This window comes from Schistocerca gregaria, chromosome 3, assembly GCF_023897955.1.
Source record: "Schistocerca gregaria isolate iqSchGreg1 chromosome 3, iqSchGreg1.2, whole genome shotgun sequence".
Classification (NCBI taxonomy): Eukaryota; Metazoa; Arthropoda; class Insecta; order Orthoptera; family Acrididae; genus Schistocerca; species Schistocerca gregaria.
The window spans coordinates 567,562,531-567,580,430 of NC_064922.1; the positions used below are offsets into that span (position 1 = coordinate 567,562,531).

The window sequence follows — 17,900 nt, forward strand, 5'->3', positions numbered from 1 at the left end:
TATTTCGGACTCCTGTCTGTCATCTTCCGTTTTCTTCTAAGTATAGCCAAAGAGTGACTGAATAGATTATTTACATACGCTTGCTGATTTTGTAAAAGACCAGAATTTCGTAGTTTTAAGTCAGATCAACTGGCAAAATTTTGCTTTCGAAGTCACTGAACGATTCTATTCGTTGCTCTCCTAATTTTCGTTGTCGCTTTGTTCGGCTTTTTTTTTGTCGGCTTGGTTTTGACTTGTCTTTACGATAAAGCTTTCTTCTATGTTATTACACGGCTATTAAACCATGGTGGACCTTTCCCATCCATTAAAATCCTTTTCGAAACATGCTTGTCTGAGACATACCGAACGATACTTTTCAGTTTTATCTATGTGTGCTCCACATTTTCATCCCCGTCAGTGAACACGTGATGTTGACTGCTAACAGTATCAGGAAAACGATAGATTGCTATTCACTCTACAGACAATTTGTTGAGATGCAGATAGCCACAAGGAAAAGACTGTTACTCATTTAGCATTCACCAGAAAGGAAAATACGGATGCACATTCATACAAGCAAGCACACCTCACGCACACATGAGTGCCATCTCCAGCAGTTTTGACCAGAATACAGTTGTCACAGTGAACGAAAGTAGCAACGTGGAGTGTGGCATGTAAGTATGTGGGGTATCAGGGCAGGGGTAGGGAGAGAGAAGAGCGCTGTGTAGTCCAGAGTTAAGGGAGTAGATGGAGGCTTAACAAGGTGCAGCGTCGAGAGAGGCCCGGTGGTGGGGGACCGGCGGAAGGACAGCGGAAAAGGAGAGTTGCAGGGAATGGGGAAGATGGTAAGATGTGTTGGCAAAGGGCAGTACACAATGAAAGTGAGTGGACGTGAACAGGAAGCTAGTGATAGGATAGACGGGGCAGAGACGGTTGGATGGAGGGTATGAGGGCAGCAAGTTACTGCAGGTGAAGGACAGGATAATTTCAGGAACAGAGAATGTTTTGTAAGAATGATTTCCAGCCGTGCAATTCAGAAAAGCTGATGGCAGAGGGGAGGATCCAGCTGGACCTGGTTGTGAAGCAGCTATTGAAATTGAACATGAAATGTTAAGCTACATGTGTCACAGAGTGGTCTACCACACTTCTGGCCAAAGATTGGCGCTGGTCGTTCGTCATGGTGGACAACTAGTTGGTAGTCATACAAAGATAAGAAGCTCTGCAATGATTGCTGCAGAGTTGCTACATGACATGGCTGCTTTGATAGGGGGCCTAGTCTCTGATGCAGGTAGGATAAGCCACTGACAGAAATGGGATAGAAAGGGTTGGATGCATTGGTTTGAGCAGGTCTTGCACCTGGGTCTTCCACAGGTATATCAATCCCTGTGGCATGGTGCTGAAATTGGGACTCAGTGAGGTTGGGTTGGCAATGGGACACCACCTTACGAGGGGTGGGGACGCTCTTGGGTAGGATGTGTTTCAATTCAGGGCGCAATGGCAGGTGTTTGTATGCCTTCCCTTCAAAGGAGAATTAGTTGTAAGCTAGGATAAAGTTAGTAAGACATATGAGGAATCAGGTTGTAGGTTCAGAGGTGTGTTCGGGAAGTTAGTGTTCAGTAAAAGCAAGACCATGAACGTGAGAGATATTGATGTACAGGGAAGTGACGTCAATAGTGATGATCAGGGTTCCAGGAGGTAAAAGGGGTAGGAATGGTGGAAGTCAGTGAAGTAAGAGATTGGTAGCTTTGACGTGGGAAGCTAGATAACAGGCGACTGGTTAGATTCATGTTGGTCAACGAGGACCGAAATTCCTTTATTTGGGACAGAACAATCTGTAACAATGAGGTGCCAATGACTGTAAGATTTGTGGATTTTGCGGAGCATGTAGAAGTTGGATGTGTGGGGTGTCTTGGAGGTGAGGAGGGAAATGGATTCAGGAGAGAGGTTCTGGGAACGACCTAATTCTAAAAAGAGGGATTTCTACTAAATTTACTTTCATGTAAACCTGTAGTCACAAATGGCTCTGAGCACTATGGGACTTAACTTCTATGGTCATTAGTCCCCTAGAACTTAGAACTATTTAAACCAAACTAACCTAAGGGCAGCACACAACACCCAGTCATCACGAGGCAGAGAAAATTCCTGACCCGCCGGGAATCGAACGCGGGAACCCGGGCGTGGGAAGCGAGAACGCTACCGCACGTCCACGAGCTGCGGACTGTAGTCACAACTTCACTCATAGTGCTCGCTGGAAGCAAAAGTAGAAGAGAAGTGGAGCTGGACAGCTTTATAGTTACAATGCAGTTCTCGTGTTTCCAGTTATTTACATGTAAAATTACATGTAAAACAGCGCAATCCAAACAAGTTTCCCAGTTCTCAGGAGGCGTTATCCGGTCTCAATCGATGATAGAGAGCAGAGAGAGAAGCAGACAGCTTCCTATTACACATAAGTCAATTAGATAGAAACTGTTTTTTTGACAATGTCACGTACACAATAGGGGAAAAAATAGAAAGAATCTTATGCCATCTGAGAATGTAAGGTACGTGAAAATCAACGTAATGAAGGGAGACACAAGAGTGTTTCTAGTATATTTGCTAGTACACGAGGCGGACGACTACCATTAGCATAGGTGTCAACGATGGGGAAGAGACAGAGCCAGGTTCACAGCCATGTTAGGACATGCAGCCAGATGCCCAGCAGGAGCACATCAAATTACGTTTCGACACAGAACTCCATTATAAAGAAACAGCTTGTATAAAGAGGGCGGTGATGCGAATGAAGATCGGTAAGACAGACACTTATAAAATATTTGCAATACAAGCAAGTGAAATAAAACGTATATAGAAGTTCTACAATAGATTAAGAGCTGCATTATGATAAATGCGTTTTGCATTTACAGGCAAATGTTAACATCTTAGGCATAACTCATCACGCTGACAATTCTTTTTCTCCAGCTACTTTCTGCGCGGTATTAGCCGAGCGGTCTGAAGCGCTGCAGTCATGGACTGTGCGGCTGCCTCGGATAATTTAGGTTAAGTAGTGTGTAAGCTTAGGGACTGATGACCTTAGCAGTTAAGTCCCATAAGATTTCACACACATTTGAACATTTTTCTCCAGCTACTTATTAGGAGAAAACAGACTCTAATTACACGAAAATTTATTCTTTTGCTATCTCTGGAAAATGGAATGATTGAAGTTGAGGAATAAATTCCTGCCTCCAATGACATATTTAGAAAATAATCCAACAATCATAATGAAGAAAAATCCTGCTTTCAGGAGCAGCCAAAGACACACAGTTCCAATCAAAGCACACATGAATCTAAAGATCTCAGTTTGGTTCTATTTGTAATAAGTATTTCTGATGTGAATTCATTGGGAAGAACATCCCACAATATTGGGTTCAAGTCTAACAAGAATGTTTCTGTCTGTGAATTACACATTTTGGCAGGTTCATATTATCTTGAATCACTTGTGCACAGATCTGTGGCAGACGATTTACAAAGTAAAGATTACGATTTTAAACACACATGCAAACAAACACAACTTCCAAATAAATAAATTATCATTCTTACTATTCTTATATTAATCAGTACCTAAGTAACAGACAAGCTTCGAACCACTTCGTATAAAGTCTAAAAATTGAATGCATGTGTCTAGGATGCCACGAGCCCTACACATAAACGACTAGCACGCAGCTGAGAGACTGGCCCAGCATCTCGAGTGGAAGTCTTAGCGTTTACATGTGACAGCCAGGCAAGCCAAGTTGACTCTGTCTCTGTTACTGTCAGCCGTTTTAGGCTACAAGGAGTTGAATTACACTTCTTAATCCCCAAAACTTAACATACGTTTTCAAATAAAGCTGGTCCCAGCGGAGGTTCGAGTCCTCCCTCGGGCATATGTGTGTGTGTTTGTCCTTAGGATAATTTAGGTTAAGTAGCGTGTAAGCTTAGGGACTGATGACCTTAGCTGTTAAGTCCCATAAGATTTCACGCACATTTGAACATTTTTTGAACAAATAAAGCAGACGTAAAACTTGTTCTTGGCCTGTGGCCTGTGGCCTTGGCAATGATGTTTGACAAAGGTTTTTGCCATCATCTCCGTTGTCATGTTGGCAATTGATACCAAAACCAGTTAGCCCAAAGCACGAGCAATCACATTGCTGGCCTTCCCACCAGCAGCATGCAGAATTCGATGGGTTAGTGGTGTGTACCAGTTTATGGCGTACTTGCCACTGGGACAAGCTTGGGTGCTATCGTGATAGTGCATAATGACGCAGCATTTAAGTGCTTTTGGTATCACCAGTCAGGGATACCATTTCGTGATTCATAATACCATTTTGGATTCGAAATCTGAAAGGCCCACATGTTGCTGGCAGTGTATGTCCTACTCTTGAGTTTCTTGCAAGTCAGCGAGAGGCACCTCATCTGCTTTTAGTGTACACATGCCTCTGCTGAATGCATCCATGCTCTGATGTAGCTGCTCGATCTTATAATGTACCTTATAATCATAAACACTTAGCTTAAGCGGCTGGTGCATTATATTGTGGACTGGATGATTCAAATCAAACAGCCATTGTAAAGCTGCATGATCAGTAACCACTGCAACTTCCTACCACAAAGCATTTAAAATCATTTACCATATACGTCAAAGTCAATAACACCTTCTGCACTGTACTATAATTAGTTTCTGTAGTATGGAGCTGGCAAGAAGTACCAGCAATTAGCTTCTCTTCATCGTCCTATTCTTGCCTTTAATCCATCCCACATCAAATTCGCTACTGTCACAACATAAGATCAACAGTTCCTCCAAAATCAGAGTATATTAACAGAAAAGAACTCAATATACTGCAAGTTTCATATTCCACAGTCCATTCAAAAGGTATCACTTTCTTTCAACAACTGGGTCAGTGGCTAGTCATCATGCACAGCTAATGGGTACAATACATCTTACCCTAACCAAGGCAGGTTCATAAAAGGCATAAGGTCTACAATGAGCACAGGATACAGGGATTTAGGAGTAAGTTAAAAGAGGTAATGTGGGTTTAGGTACGTATAGAATAAAATTCTAACATCAAATTCAATATATTCCATAGTGAATTTGTGTGAACATCTGAAAGCACCTTTTGTAACGTGTCCAGGAAGTCCTTTAAGAAAAAAAGCCAGTCGAAGACAACAAATTTCAAGTCAGAGAAAAGGGAAATTTGTATAGGTACCAGAATAATTCAATATCTAACATTACTTGCATTCTACAAAAAAACTTAATTTTTTAGGGAAAGTCGTTAAAATGCCCATAAATATGTACATTTTGAGAGAAATGAATAGCGCAAGTGAGATTAAACCTAAATGGCATTTTGTGAAACACAAGACGGAACAATCAGTCAGTGTGCAAGACACCACACCAATTAAACTAAATGCAATGTTGCAACTGAGAATTCACAAGTATTTGTAATACCCCATTTAGATAAGTGACTTTTACAAAGGGCAGATTATTATTACGCAGAGCCTGTAAACCAGTACCTCGAAAATGGTGAATGTTCACGTGCTACCATCATGAACATTTATGGAGAAGGTCAGTGAAACTACCACAAGGTGCTAAATGGGTGGACGTCCACGATTTTTTCACAGAACGTGTGGTTCAGAGGCTTTTCTGTTCTGTAAAGTAGGATGGATGGAGGTCTGTGGCATCCGTGCCGATAGAGACAATGCTGGTGCATGCACAAGCGTTTCAGAGTTCGCCGTTGATCGTGTATTGTAGAACATGTAGCCCTGCAACAGACCATGCCGATGTGTTCACATGTTGACTCAACGACATCATCCATTACGATTGGAGCAAGCACGAGGACCTAGGTACTCGACCGTCGATCAATGGAGACGTGTCGACTCTTCGGGTGAATAATATTTTTTACAGCACTAAGTAGACAGTCGTCTCAACTAACGCCTCCATCGAGATGAATGGCTGCTCGAAACGTGCTGTGTGCCACGGGTGCAGTCTAGTGGGAGCAATATTACACTCTGGGAGGCATTCTCTTGCGCTCGCGTGTGACCTGTGGAGTAATCGAGGACACGCTGACAGCTTCGAACTGCCTGCTGTTAAGCCCACTGTGCGATAATTCTCGCACTTGTAAGCTCTTGCAGTCTTCGGAATTGTGTGGATGATACTTTTCTGAAAGTCAGATGCTATATCCCCAGACTCATACATTCTACACACCAACAGGAATCGTCGTTTTTTACAATTTCCTCCAATGATTTTATAGATTGTGATGGAATGTTATGTATCCCTTCAGCCTTATTCGACCTTAAGTCTTCCAAAGTTCTTTTAAATTCTCTATCTAACACTGGATCCCCTATGTCTTCTGTATCGACTCCTGTGTCTTCTTCTATCACTTCATCAGACAAGTCTTCCCCTCATATAGCCCTTCATTGTATTCTTTCCATCTGTCCACTGTCTCCTCTGCATCTAATAGTGGAATTCCCACTACTATTTCAATGTTAATGTCCTTGTTTCTAGTTATACATAAGGTTGGTGTGACTTTTGTATATGCTGAGTCAGTTATTTTGGCAATCAATTCTTTTTTGATTTCTTCACATTTTTCATACTGTCAATTAGCCTTAGCTTCCCTGGACCTACTGGTTTATTTTTTTCATTCCTAAGTCATTCATATTTCTGTATCCTGAGCTTACTTTAACATTTCTATTCTTCCTTCTTTTGTCAATCAACTGGAGTATTTCTTCTGTTATTCATGGTTCCTTTGCAGTTATCTTCTTTGTACCTATGTTTTCCATTTCTGTGATTGCCCTTTCTGAGATGGTCATTCCTCTTCAACTAAACTGTCTGCTGAGCTATTCCTTATCACAATATCTATAGGCTCAGAGAACTTCAAGTGTATCTCTTCATTCCTTACGGACTTCGTATTCTATTATATTCACTTAACAGGTTGTTAACTGCTGTGCCAACTCCTCATTAAATGCTCTTGCGTAAGAGACAAAGTTTCTGCAACATGTCTTGCAAGCTAACGAATATGCTTCTCAAGCTTCCTTTCATTTTCTGTTGCAGTCTTGTTCTGCTCAATGCGTTTCCTCATGTAGCAAAAAGTGCCATCAAGTGTCAACGAGCAGACCAACATGTGACACACTGGCTTGCTTCCTGCTTCCACCTGCGTCTTTGTCATGATTTGAGTGTGCGTGTAGCAATGAGAATAAGTTTTAATAAACTATTTTGATTTCCACCCCTTACCATTCTGTGCCATTATTCACCCCTCCTCTTTAAACAAATTCTCTCCAGATTTTCCCTCTCTTTCATTTGTTTAAAGAAGTTACACTTTAGCATTTTTCTGGGTTGATTCTCAACCTAAATTTTGAGTCTTAATTAATCTGCTTTGCCATTCTGTTCTGGGTGCATTAACTATTTACATTATCCATTTACATTACTTATTACTTTTTTGTCCAGTCCACAGATATCTGCTAAGTGGTTGCGTCATTTGAATACAATATATTACGCTATATACAAAAGTAAATTGTACAAAGGAACACTAAGACCAAGAATATGCTTCCCCGTTGTTTCTGTGAAAATAAGCGTGTTTTTTATGTTTCTCTTGATAATGTTTCAAACGTTGCAGTTTTCAGGTGACTGACATTTGCCCTTTTTGTGAAGTTATTTATTCATATAAGGATCGTAGCAAAGTGGAATGTAAGATATCATTAATGAAATTTGGGTTTTGGTTACATAGTATGTGTGGTGGTTCCTCTGGCCAATACAACACTGGACGGGACATGTTAATCATTGTTGTGCCGGTGATGGTAGCTGGCTAGTGAAATTGTCTTCCTGCTATTTCATACATAGTTCCACTAATTAATAATCCAGTTCCCTGTAAATCTAGTTTCATTATCTAGGCTGGTTTACCTTTTTTATATCAAGTGACAATTACTGTTTCTGGTGTAGATTTGGAGTAAATCTAGAGATCTCCAATTTTCCGGAATTTTGGCTGAAGAGCCAAGTCTTTTTCCTCACACTCTACTGTTTCTATTTTTCCTAAGAACAACCGCATTTCACATATTGTGCCAGAAATAATAACATTTTCACCAATACAATCTTTTAAATATGCTACAAAAATGATGGAAAGAGCATCTCTTCATATAGAAACTAATAACACTTCATGAGTTTGTATCTGTACCTATTTTCCATTTGTATTCCATTTTATCAGATATGGATGTATCGTGTAACACTGGTATTGCACGTTAATTCCTACAGTGCACAATGTAGCTTGGTTAGTATTCACTCTTGCATCAGATATGTCATAAATTAAAACTACATTCTTACTGGTTGTAAGCACGACGTGTTCTAATCCCTCTGCTGTGGGTTTAATAACGTTGCATTCACTTACCCAGACCATCTTTATGGACTGCTCATACAAAGTTTCGATCTCAGTAATCGTGTAGATAATACTGTCTTTTCTTGTGGACTCTTGTGAAGGGAGGTAACCTGAATTTCAAATCTTGTGTGTACGGTGTAATTGAAATATGCCAGCTGTTCGTGTGTCTTGTGAATAAAGGTCACTAAACATCCTATAATTCTCACGACATATTGTATTTCGTGTGTAAGGTGCTACGAGAAAGGCTTATAAAAGGCTTCTAAACTTTACTCTCTGTAAAACTCTAAAACTGATATACTACCGACCACATTGAATGAAGTGAATGACCTGATGACCTAGCTGTAAGATTCGAATATGTATTTGTTTATTAGTATGCAAGCTATTGCCAGTGCTCAAGTTGATCCCACAGGGGTAGCGCTCAGTTTAATAAAGAGTATTCTTATGATCGACTGTGACGTCTCTGTTGGTGGGTTACTACTGCCGTAATATCCCACTTTCCACAATGGAGACCTAACGTCAACCACGAATACACTCAAATTCTTCTACGAAGTCCATCGTGTTTACTGTATAGTGATAACGTGGCCATCATACACCACGTCACCAGCCACTCTACTTAGATAAACAGATGCTGCTCGCAAGAATACAGTGTAGCATCTGTTTGGACAGTGTGTGAATCCGACTCTGAATACTGCATGTTTTCGCTACCAATAGCCAACAGTGGCATGATGCCGCACCAGCAATGGCGGATACAGTGAACCTATTAACTGATTTATATCCAGTGAATTCCGTAGACTCCTTTTAGGGTCTCCTCGATTCTAATCATGTCTGTGTCTTCCACACATCACACAACGTACTTGAACATTCGCAATTCGCCATCTAACAACCAACTACGCATGAACAATCGGCAGCCATCTTGCCCACATACTTCACGAACATAATGCGACCACTGGTAAACCGAGATGTTCATGTGGCGATCAGTTCAAACTACCTCTTTTCGACGCCAAGAATCTGAGCATGAGGTTCACGAACATCGAGTCTTTTTTTTTTTTTCAGGCAAACAGAATTTTCGACTACCAGTCAAAGTATACACATACGTTCAATGACCTGGCCAGCCACTCAGAACTAATTTATGATATCATCAAGCCGCCTCCTGCTGTGAACAGATGTGAGACACCCAAGGCAGTGCTGTTACAGAAGACAGTCCTGTATGTGGGAACAGTAACATCGAAAGGTCATGTACGAGAGCAGACAGGGGTACACTCTCACATTCCTGGCTCTGCCTCCACACCTCAGCTGATTCACCTTTTATGTCGCTTGCCACGCTGTGAACCTTGTTGTTGATCAACCTGTCAACAGACCTACAGCTCAGCTTAATTGCGAAAGAGACAGAGCCAAACAGATGGCGCTTGGCTATGGCTGACAAAATGTTCAGTATCTTTAGTCATAGGCAAAAAGTAACAGCATTCCAAGGTTCGACTCAGTGTCACTTGCGGAGGACCCCCACCCCCCTCTGCACTCTGTTGCATGGACACAAACGGTCACAATCACAGTAGACAAACCCCTTGATGTGTGCACATTGCAACAGTGTCACACATCTCGCACTGGCTCCAGGTACTGCTTCTTGTTGGTGTAATATGCAATTCGGCAATGATGCACACTAATTTTGGTACCATTGTGGGTACCCAAACTCAATAGGCAGGTCACAATAGGCGCTCCAGCCCGTGACGCATAACTATGTCTCCTCCAACCCCCCAGAATATCTAATCTACAAACACCTGCCTCAGCAGTTGCTCATGGATGTCACTGAGGGCAGCTCTCTCTTATTCAATTTTATGCCAGAGATATGTGTGTGTGTACATAATTATATTCGATTTTCAAGCGAAAAGTTGACCACAGAAGTGTGTATTTGCTCACAATTTTAAGTATATACCATCGAAATAATGCATATATTTTACCTTTATATTATTATATTATATCGTTGTAGTACTACACAGTTTTATGTAAATGCAGGGAAATAATGCATATCTTTGAGTTCGGCATCGCTTTAATGCTATGTACCGATTGGCATAAAATAAAGAGTAAGGGGAGTGTACAAAGCCCAATTCAAGTAGTTAGGTATTTTAAATTTATTTTATTTATTTATTGGTGTCTCACTTTAATACTTCACTGTGATTGAGTGGAAAGGAGTGGAGGAGGGTGGAGCATAAGACACAACTGGGCTATGTAGTTCGCCGTGTTCGATTTTTCATTGGATCTTTCTTTTTTATTACTGCACTGTGAGTGGTTGGAAACAGTTGAGGGGAGAGAAAAAGTTGATGGAGTTAGAGGGAAGAGTGGGGAAAGAGCATGTCAGATGACAGACATGGAGGAGGTGTGTGGCTTCCGCCATCTTAGATTGCGAGATCACGTAATTGCGTTCCTTGCATTTCTCATTGGTAACGTAAATCCATTCCTTGCATTGAATCACAGAGAACATTACTTACTACTGGTAATTCTGTGACGGTTCTTATTTTCTGTGGAGCTGGGCGTGTTATGGCCATTCACTAGGTGCCTCAAGATTATCATTGGTTGATAAATAGACACTTCTTCGGATTTAGGTGGAGACCTGCATACTGAACACGCTTCAGCACATTTTGCAAGCAGCATATATGTTCTTAAAAGGTTTCAAAAGAAAAAAAGAAAAATAGACATAGTCATCCAAATTGCAAAGGCAATTTAAGTTGTCGGCACAGGTTGTCCATCATACGTTCGAAGATGTCTCGATTCTTAACAGAGTACAAACGGCAAACTTTGAACTTATAGAGGGCATAAAGTCTTTATCTTTTCCCAGTCAGTCTCATCAAACTGTTTGCATGCCCGAGGTTGATAAACACACATATCAAAACAAGTTTTACAGCACCTCGGTTCCCAGAGTTACGGAAACCGTACAGACTACTGGAATAGAGATCAACATAAACATCATTTAAGCCCTTTTTATTGCTAACGAAAGCCACACATTGCATGTTGCACTGCCATACAGCGAGACCTTCAGAGGTGGTGATTCAGATTGCTGTACACACCGGTACCTCTGATACCCAGTAGCACGTCATGTTGCATTGATGCATTCCTGTATTCGTTGTGGCATAGGAGTTCATCAAGGCACTGTTGGTCCAGATTGTCCCACTCCTCAACGGCAATTCGGCGAGTATCCCTCAGAGTGGTTGGTGGGTCACGTCGCCATAAACAGCCCTTTTCAATCTATTCCAGACTTGTTCGATCAGCTCTAGTCGAGCGATATCGTTATCCTGAAGGAAGTCATCCACAAGATGTTCACGATGTGCGCGCGAATCGTCGTCCATGAAAACGAATGCTTCGCAAATATGCTGCCGACATGCTTGCACTATCGGTCGGAGGATGGAATTCACGTATCGTACAGCCGTTACGGCGGTTTCCATGACCACCAGCGGCGTACGTCGGTCCCACAGAATACCATCCCGAAACAGCTGAGAACCTCCACCTTGCTACACTTATTGGGCAGTATGTCTAAGGCGTTCAGCCTGCGCAGGTTGCCTCCAAAAACGTCTCCGACGATTGTCTGGTTGAAGACACTCATTGGTAAAGAGAACGTGATGCCAGTCCTGAGCGGTTCATGCGGCATGTTTTTGGGACCATCTGCACTGCGCTACATGGTGTCATGGTTACAATGATGGACTTCGTAATGGACGTCGGGATCGAAGTTGCGCATCATGCAGCCTATTGCGCACAGTTTGAGTCGTAACACGAAGTCCTGCGGCTGCACGAAAAGCGTTATGCAATGTGGTGGCGTTGCTGTCAGGGTTCCTCCGTACCATAATCCTGCAGCAGTAGCCGTTGGGCGGCATGAGCGAGGCATGTCATCGACAGTTCCTGTCTCTTTGTGTCTCTTCCATGTCCGAACAACATCGCTTTGGTTCACTGCCAGACTCCTAGACACTTCCCTTGTTGAGAGCCCTTCCTGGCACCAAGTAACAATGAAGTCGCGATCGAACCGCGGTCCTGATTGTCTACTCATGGTTGAACTACAGACAACATGAGCCGTGTACCTCCTTCCTTGTGGAATGACTGGAAATGATCGCCTGTCGGACCTCCTCCGACTAATAGGCGCTGCTCATGCTTGGTTGTTTAGGTCTTTGGGCGGTTTTAGTGGCATCTCTGAACAATCAAAGGGACTGTGTCTGTTATACAATATCCATGTTCAACGTCTGTCTCCAGGAGTTCTGGGAACCAGGGTGATGCAAAACTTTTTTTGATGTGTGTATTTTGCTTTCTTCTGTCAGCCTAGGTTATCGTTACTATGCGGGAATCGGTATATGAACTACTTAGCGATTTTGTTCTGTGGTTGGGACTCGGCGGAGAAACGCCGTGTGCCATTCTTTTTGCTCGAGAGAAGTCTGAGAGTTTAATAATATCATCTTGCAGCATTTTCTCCATATCGCCTCTAATTATACATCGTTCAGCAGGCGATACTCTGTTTCATCTTTGGATTATCGGTAGACGTTCCTCAATACTTTACCGTGAGTCATTTGGTCTATCTGTTATCCATTGTTGATTTGAACACATCCGAAAATTTGTTGAGAATGGACAACTATCATCCTCATTGGTCCTTGTTGAGGCCATTTCCCATTTTCAGTTCGACAGTAGCTTCCTCTACTGCGTTGTTTGGAGTGGTAGTGGAGCACTGCTCTTCGTCGAGTCGCTAACCTGCCATTCTCGGACTGGTTCAGCTGTCCCTACGAATATCCCTTCTGGACGGAAACGTGGCTGCTCGTTATAGTTAGTAATATTAAGTTATTCTTGTCTCTCTGCAATGCTTATAATAATGTAGATTTCTTTTGTGAGCCTGAGTAGCTTTTTGCAGTATTTAAAACCCTCACAGTTGACTGAGTACCTAGACTGACGACCAGAACTCGTCTCGTTGATTGCAGTGGGATAACCAAAATCTACAACGGCGAACAACCACCGTTAATCTAGAGCTCTGTTCATCCATAATCTGTGACTGCTTTTGATGCCTGTATCTGAGAACAGCATTATGACTATATTTTGTTAAAACCACGGATTCGAAGGGCTGTGTTCCGTTATTGATAGTTATTCTCGCAGTATACGTTCTGGTCGGCTGGGCATATTTCTCTTTTGGGAATTTCATTGCAGTCGCTTTAGTATCACGAAACACATCCATATTTAGCTGGCGACATAAGTTTTTACGTTACTGTAAAAGAAGTCCCACAGTCACCCAGCGACCGGACAGGTTGGTCGTCGATGATGGCGCCAGTGTGATTACTGATTTCTTGGGATCGAGAGATATAGCGCAGCGGTTAGCACACTAGGCTCGCATTCAAGTGAATGACGGTTCAAATTTACATCCGGTGATCCTTATTTAGGCTCTCCATGTTTTTCCTAAATCGTTTAAGGCAAATGTCGGGATGGTTCCTTCGAAGAGACACAGCCGACTTCCTACCATATCTTTCTCCAATCCGAGCTTGTGCCCCATCTCTAACGATCTCATCGTCGGCGTGATGTTAAACAGTAATGTTAAACATTTTTTGGTATCTGTCGTCCATGGAGGACTTTCATCCCCGTGGTCCCACTTACACGTACGGTCGCTTCACGTACGGTAATTTTCCTGAATTCGGCTGTCAGACGAGATGCTGGCACCTCACGGAGAACAGCTACGACATGTTTGGGAGTGACTTGTTCAAGACAAGAGCTTCTTTTACCGGTCAACTATTAATCGTCTGCAACTGATGGGCTTCAATAAAATTGTTGCGATGTTTGATGTCTGACGGTGTAGTAATGGTCAAAAACTTGCCACCTTACTCTGCAGCAGTATACAACGCGTCCAGGGTATCATCAGTAGAAACGTAAAGGTGTGTATTCTCTGTCCTCGAAATACCTGTCCATCTGTTGGGCGTTACACTTGACAGAGGAGTTGGTTGTACCTGCGTTTTTAGGATGCTGGGTTGTTCTGTGGTGCAGGTTCGAGTTCGTGAAGTGCATTTATCTCTTCTCTTATTAATGGCATGTAAGAGGGACGAGGACGTGGATATCTTCAGTAACTGCCACAGGGACCCTTCATAGCATTTGCGCGATCAATTGGTACCACTTAATAAGTTCCTCAGTAGTTGTGACATCCTTTACCGGAACAGCATGCATCTATGACTCCTGTTATGAAGACCTAGCTTCTGTCATATACTGATTCATAACGTGGCGCGGGGAAAAATGGTGTTGCATCGCTTCCCCTTGTCACCGGATCTGGTTCTTCAATTGTTCGTCTGATAAGCGGACTTGTTGCTGGTTGTCACTAAATGTTTCCTTCAGTTCGACCTCGAATTAATCCCAGCTTCTCTTCATTGCTCTCGAATCGCTGTCGGGCTGTGACATAGGAGTACAAATTTGCCAAAAATATCTTGTTATCCCACTTATTGTGGGTGGCCACTTAGTCGAGTACTTTCAGCCATTTCGGCAAGTCATGACCAGCATTTCCGGAAAACAATTATGGATACCTGGTATGGTGCTGACTTACTGCTGGTTTGGATGCCGCTGGTCTTCTGCATTCTTCTGTATCTTACACTTGTCAGGAACATGGATACATGAATTGTTGTGCTGATTGTATGATTGTTCTAGCACTTGTCTACCATTTCTGTCTTAGGGATTGTATGGTTGATACTTTTCCCAAAAGTCTGTACATATGTCTTGAGACTCGTAGACAGTTTGAATAGTTGCTTCGTTGTCAACTTTCCCCAATGGTTCCACATATTATTTTATTTTCAAATATATAATACGGACATGATGGGAATCACACAGCAAACCAGTTGCATGTCAGAAGTTGATTAAAACCTTTACCTAGGTGCAACTAATTGGATGTTCTACTTTTGCTGACTGCTGCATGTTCAAGATTTTAAATACACAATATAATTTGCAACAGTTTCAGTTCACTACCAACTCGCATCTTTTGTCTCCATTTTCTCCACTCCCTTATCCCCCTCTCATATATTCGTCTTCTGAAATGTTTTCACATTTTAATTCTACTTATTCTTGTCCTGAAATGCTTACACATTACAGTCATGCAGTACAGCAATAAAATTGTGAAATACAGTAAATTAAACAACCAAGTTTCAGCAGTTCATTGCACTTAAATGTAGCCACACCTCTCTTGTGTACAATGAGTAAAAAGTGGAGAACCACAACAACGCCTCATGTATAAGTATAGCCCCATGCTACAGTAAGTGGTGGGTACTGTCTGTCTGCTTCTTTTGTTCAAAAGGCTAATTCTAACCTGTTTTTCCCTTTATGTGGTACAATGAGGAAACATCTATGCTCCCTACTAATACCAGAAATGTAGCCCAGTACCTTTCACTTGAATGTTGTGAACCATTGAAATATATAGTGGTCTAAAAAATCAGTGACAGACTCAGAACACAGTTTTATTGGTGTTTAATTATCAGTTGTAACACCCTTGGCGCTATACTTTACAGAGGAAATAATGAAACTGTTGTGTTATCACGTAGGTATCCACTGGAATACAGATTTTGCACCTCCACTTCTAATTGTTTTCCTCAGTACATGCAAAAGCATTCCATTTTTAATCATTCAAATCCATACTTCTGTGAATGCATACTTTTCAACTTCCTTTGGACAAGGCTTTCAAAACCATTCTGTAAATAAGTCCTCTTTAAGACCCTTCTCAATATAACGGGTTATCTTTCGGCGTTGATAACATACCAGTAATCATTCAGAAAAGTTTAGAAGAAACTAATACAACCATTCCACAATGCATCAGTTATCTGGAAGATATCCCACCTATATTATGGAAACTCACAATTACGACAAATCTGTCGATTTTTTCTCAAATCACGTCATATTCTTTGTATTTCCTAAATTCTATTTCACAGCTTTACAACTACTATTCTAGGTCTCTGAATCTACAGCACTAGTCGTTATGAATTACTACCACTTCAGTACACAAATATGAAGTCATCTTTCCTTAAGTTTACGGTTAACTAATGCGTTCAACACGTTACCTGGCCATAGGTGATGAACTGAAGAAGGAGAATGCCAAACAATTTTCTGACGTTCAGCAGCATGGCGGTAGGTTCGTCAGCTTTGCGATCAGAAGCCGAGTGACGCTTTTTCATAGTATGGCTGATCCTTTAAATGTGCCTCGGCCTTCACTCAAGGTTTGCAAGCTGCTGAAATTTCTTGGTAGCCTGTTGTCGATACAGCTGCTGCACAGGTGTGTTCCATTTTCAAAGAGTAAAGTACAGTCACGTGAATTCATGCACTATGTCTTGGCTGCGTTTCAGTGTTAGTGCCTGAAAGAAGCTTGTAAACAAAGCTTTGAACGGTGGTGCCTGTGCTCCCTTGTTTCTCGTAAAGTGAACGAAAGCTGACGTCTTTTCCATTGTTAACTAAGAGAAGTGCTTACTTTATCTTCTTCATCCAGCCCTTACTTCGCAAAAATGTTGTCCGTTAGACGTCAAGATAAAGAATGTTCATTCTACACGATATAATCACAACAGTTTTGTTTCTTACAGATCTATCACTGGAAAAATATTGAGACACAACATAATAATGTCTTAATTAACTAGATTACTGGAATGTGAGAAGTCCGAACGTGGTAGGGAACGAAGAAAATATGAAGATGGAAATATGAATACTCAGTCTAGATGCAGTGGGAGTCCGTGATGCTAAAAAAATTGCTTTGAAGTAAAGTGCAATGGAAAGACCGTAAGGATTTCTGGTCATAAGATCATAGGGTAGTATAAACAGCATCAAAACATGGTATAATAGGAGCAGGATTCGTTATGAATGAGAAATCAGTGTAGAGTGAGCACAACGAACACGGTAGTGGTAGCGTTTGCTTCTATCCGAATCGACAGTAAATCAACGTTAACAAAAGTAGTTCAGGTGTACATGCTGACGTCACAAACGAAAGACGAATAGGTAGGAAAAATATATGAGACAATGAATGGGTAATTCAGTATGTAAAAGGAGATGATAATCTAATAACTATAGGTGACTGGAACGCGGTAGCGGGGGGAAGCCTAGTAGAAAGATTTATTGGATAATATGGGCTAGGTAGCAGGAATGAGAGAAGAAAAAGACTGAGTTATGCAATAAATTTCACTTAGTAATTGTGAATACAGCGACCAAAAATCAGAAGAGAACCAGATATACTTGGAAACAGCCATGAAAGACGGAAGATTCGAATCGGATAATGTTATGGGCAGAGATTGGGTAATCAAATATTGGGTTGTAAAGCGTCCTGTGGAGCAGATATAGACTCGGCTCACAATTGCGTTATGATAAAGAGCAGACTGAAGTTTAAGAAAATAGTCCAGAGGAATTACTGTGCAATGGGGTAAGATATTGAATTACTTAGGAATGAAGAGATACGACTGAAGTTGTCTGTGGATGTAGATGTTGCGCTAATGCGGACCATAAGAGGCAGTTTAGTTGTAGACCGCACACTTCTAAGAAGGACGGTTACAGAAGAGCAATAATAACGAGATGTACACGAAATGTTTAAGTAATATCTTT

General features: G+C 41.7%; 1 protein-coding gene across 1 annotated transcript in view; it reads right to left on the reverse strand.

The window, feature by feature from the left end:
• LOC126355972 (acylcarnitine hydrolase-like) overlaps window positions 1-16,479 on the reverse strand; it is a 91,947-nt gene extending 75,468 nt beyond the window's left edge. The window contains exon 1 of the mRNA XM_050006578.1: window positions 16,382-16,479. Within this exon, the coding sequence (XP_049862535.1) occupies window positions 16,382-16,444 (63 nt within the window). The 5' untranslated portion in view covers window positions 16,445-16,479. The remainder of the gene's footprint in view (window positions 1-16,381) is intronic.
• Between the last annotated feature and the right edge of the window lie 1,421 nt (window positions 16,480-17,900).